Source organism: Quercus suber, unplaced genomic scaffold, assembly GCF_002906115.3.
Source record: "Quercus suber isolate HL8 unplaced genomic scaffold, Cork oak 2.0 scaffold_365, whole genome shotgun sequence".
In the NCBI taxonomy this organism is placed as follows: domain Eukaryota; kingdom Viridiplantae; phylum Streptophyta; class Magnoliopsida; order Fagales; family Fagaceae; genus Quercus; species Quercus suber.
The window spans coordinates 82,155-86,034 of NW_027069817.1; the positions used below are offsets into that span (position 1 = coordinate 82,155).

The 3,880-nt window shown below is 32.1% G+C and overlaps 1 protein-coding gene across 1 annotated transcript; it reads left to right on the plus strand.

Annotated features, from left to right (window-relative positions):
- Positions 1 to 361: 361 nt before the first annotated feature.
- On the plus strand, positions 362 to 1,694 carry LOC112011113 (uncharacterized). The gene is made up of 2 exons (XM_024043505.2): positions 362 to 921; positions 1,129 to 1,694. Exons 1-2 carry the CDS (start codon positions 661 to 663, stop codon positions 1,360 to 1,362), a joined length of 495 nt encoding a protein of 164 aa, XP_023899273.2. The 5' UTR covers positions 362 to 660; the 3' UTR covers positions 1,363 to 1,694.
- Positions 1,695 to 3,880: the final 2,186 nt, after the last annotated feature.

The following is a 3,880-nucleotide window of genomic DNA, read 5'->3' on the forward strand; positions in this document are numbered from 1 at the left end:
TGTGTACGTATATGTGCGTAAGAGAGAGAGAGAGAGAGAGAAATATCATACACGTTTTCTCAGAAAAATATATGAAGCATATATGCCTACTGTTTGTTAAACGTGGCAATACACGCTGTGTGTGTCAAGGACATGAGTGCTGTTATATATATGTTTCCTAGCTTGTAGATTTGATCACACTACATATTGTTGCAGATAGTCCACGTTGGAATCGCAAAATTTGGCCATACATTCAGTCATGCTTATCGGATTATGTATGTTTGTCCATTTTTATATCAAATCTATAAGCAAACAAAAGGAAATCTTGCATGGTATTAAATCAACTCTCTCATACTTCTCTAGATTTTATCATTCTTCAAATTGGATGAAGACGAATCCAAATTGCTGAGGAAGAAAAAGCTAGATTCCTCATTCCAGTAAGGGATTGGAGCCTAGCTAGCTAGTAGCTACTACCTATATTCCAACAAAAGAATTTGCGGGTGGGGTTAATCAGTGTTTAGTGATTTCATGTCACAAAATGGAAAGATAGAGACATCTTTTGCATACTTCACATGATCAGTTTGGTGTTCTGATCAGGAAACACTCAAGTGCTTCTCCACTATACCCAACAATGCATTTTAGTTAGGAGATAGAATCATAGTACTTTAAGAAAAGAAAAAAATGGCCAAGAAAAAGAAAGAGCCAATCAAAATCTCTCTCCCTCTCTTTTTCTTCTATAAATTTGGAGTGACTTGGAAATGCATGAGCTCAGGTGAAGCATTTAGAAAAGAATCTATAGGAGAGATGGAGAATACTTACGGCTGTTCATCAAAGACAACAAAGGATGTTTCTCTTCAAGAAATTAGAGATAGGCTTGCTGAGTTTGCTGAAGTAAGAGGATGGGTTCAATATCACAGTCCTAGAAATCTCCTTCTAGCACTAGTAAGCCCTTATTACACACAAACTATTATCACGATTTCAATTACTTTTTGAGGTGTGTGTATAAAACTATGTAAAATAGTTTGTATGCAACAAGTTTAACTCTATTATCATAGTTATTTCACACCTTCAGTGTGTGACGATTTCAAACAATTTTTAGCCTTTTTTCTTGCTTTCATTTTGATGAAATATTTGGATTGGTTTGTGCAGGTGGGAGAGGTGGGAGAGCTATCTGAGATATTCCAATGGAAGGGAGAAGTTGCAAGAGGACTACCCAACTGGAGTTCTGATGATAAGGAGCATCTAGAAGAGGAACTCTCGGATGTTTTGCTCTATCTAGTACAACTTGCTGATATCTGTGGGCTTGATCTTGGAAAAGCGGCTCTGACAAAAATAGTCAAGAATGCTAAGAAGTACCCTGTTATGAATCAGACTTCTACCTAGCTACAACTAGAAGCACCCTCATCAACCAGCTTTACTATGTATTTTCAATTGTTGAGCTGATCGAGCTTATCATCAACAATAAGTCTAGCTTCAAAAAAAAACAGTGCGTCTTCCTCTCTCTCTCTCTCTCTCTCTCTCTCTCTCGTTAATGTTGGAGAGTAGGTCTAGTTTGTTACCAAAAACCATACATGCGACTCTTATCTTTGTATCATGTATGGAGAGCATGCTGTTGTGGTGTTGTAATTTTTTGTTTCTTTTCTTTTTCTGGCTGAATGTATGGAGAGCATGTTAAGCGTAAAGAGTTCGAAGCTAGTGTGCGTTTGGATATGTAACTTTTTTGCTAAGAAATTATTTTCTTATTTGCTAAAAATCAGTTAAAATATAAATGTATCTAAAAAAATGAATCTTGAAAAAGTTCTACATAAATAAATCAACTAAAATGAAAGGAATGTCTTAACCCCATAGTTGATTTTATAGCGAAATTAAGTAACTTTCTAATTAAATTAACCAATTGTGTAATATCAATTAGCATGTGTTAATAATTAATATTAAGGATTAGCGATCACAAGTAATGCTATAGCCAAAACTATTTTACAATATTTTTATAAACTGTTGATGTGACCAATTTCTCATTGGTTTTTATATAAGCCCACCATTAGCATTATTTTTTTTTTATTTACCAATAATCACTCACTACATCAGCAACTTGTAAAATTTGTTGTAAAAAAATTTGTATCTCTAGCATTACTCTAACAATCACATATGTAAAGCAATAATAATAAAGAAACATAAATGAATATATATGTGTGTGTGTGTGTTTGGAGCAAAAGTTGAAAGGATAAATAAGTACAAGGGATATTTTATCAAGACAATCCACTAGAATTAGAGAAGTTTTATAATATAATAAAATATATAACCTTTATACCTAACTTCTAGAATGTCTAAACTCTGGAATAGATGGATGTCTTCGTGAATGACACTCTTGTTCATGACTAAACCCCTTACTGACTCTAAGAATCTCTTAAAGATTTGCTACACCAAAGTGACACAGTGAATCTGTGGAGTCAACTTCTTAATCAAGCAATACGCATTAGGAGCAGTGACGGCTCTACATGCAAGCCAAGGTCGTCACAGGACCATCCTAGTTGCAAAAAAAGAGACCGTATGTATATACCTACCCAAAAAATTATATGCTAAACTAGCATATTATGAGCAGCCTAATAAAAATATTGAACACCCTAACTTGAGAATTACAAAATCTTGGGTTCAACAAAATAAGAGTAATGTTACATTCACAATATTTTTACAATAATTTCACAACAAATCTAACATGGTAAGTTGTTACTAAATTTGAGCCCAATACTGATATTATTATTTTACCTATCAATAATAGCTTTTTGCATAAGATTTATTGTAAAAATACTGTGAACGTAGCATTACTCCAAAATTAATTATGTCCCCAAACATAATCCTTAATGCCTTCAAAAAAATGCTTAAATAACAACAATAAATATTAGCCCAAATAACAACAAACATAAACCAAACAAAACAAGAACAAACAACAAGTGAACAAATTATTCAACAACAAGCCTATTGTAAAATAAAAAGATAAAAATTGTCAATCATTTAAATTTGTAGCTCATTCAACCTATTCAATAAAAATAATCTCTAATTTCATTTTTCCTTAAAAATTTGTATCAAGAAAAATATTTTGGTTGTACGTTTTTCTTGATAGTGACAACAGTTATACTTTTTTTGGCTTTGTAGTCACAATAATTTTGCTCTCCTTAGCTACTTGACTCGAGGTTGTAGCAAATATTTGAATTATCATCTTTTTTTATTAAATTTTGTATAATTTAAATTTCTTAGTAACTACCCTAAAAAAAATTTCTAAAACTGATTAGAAATATAACTTTCAAACTCATGAGTACACAAGATGGGGCTTGGCTTTTCTCTCTGCATAGCCCAAGGTTTCTGCCTCTTAAAGCCTCCCAAAAATTGTGTTTATGAGGACTATATCCTAGACTTATGTAGGGTTTAAAATAAAACACCAAAACCTAATTGGAAAAAGTTTCACATAAAACAGGTTTCCCGAGCGAGTCTTGATCAATCGCGAGTCAATGAGAGTCAATCAAAATTTAGTGCATCTTAGAGTCAACATTCTTGTAGAAGATTACGCCATCTAAAAATTAATTGACCATGGGATGAAATATATATATATATATATATATTGTTGTGTTACTAATGCAGAAGATTACGCCATCTAAAAATTAATTGACCATGGGATGAAAAAAAAAATATATATATTATATATATATATATTGTTGTGTTACTAATGCAGAAGATTACGCCATCTAAAAATTAATTGACCATGGGATGAAAAAAAAAATATATATATATATATATATTGCTGTGTTACTAATGCAGAAGATTACGCCATCTAAAAATTATTAATTGACCATGGGATGAAAAATTTTCTCCAAGAGAGATGTATTTTGAAGTTTGGTCCTACAGGATA

Bases quoted from the DNA above. Each gene is read 5' to 3' on its own strand.
- LOC112011113 (XM_024043505.2), top strand. From the start codon at position 661: ATGGCCAAGAAAAAGAAAGAGCCAATCAAAATCTCTCTCCCTCTCTTT. The intron at 922-1,128 runs GTAAGCCCTTAT...TGGTTTGTGCAG, and splicing joins GAAATCTCCTTCTAGCACTA to GTGGGAGAGGTGGGAGAGCT.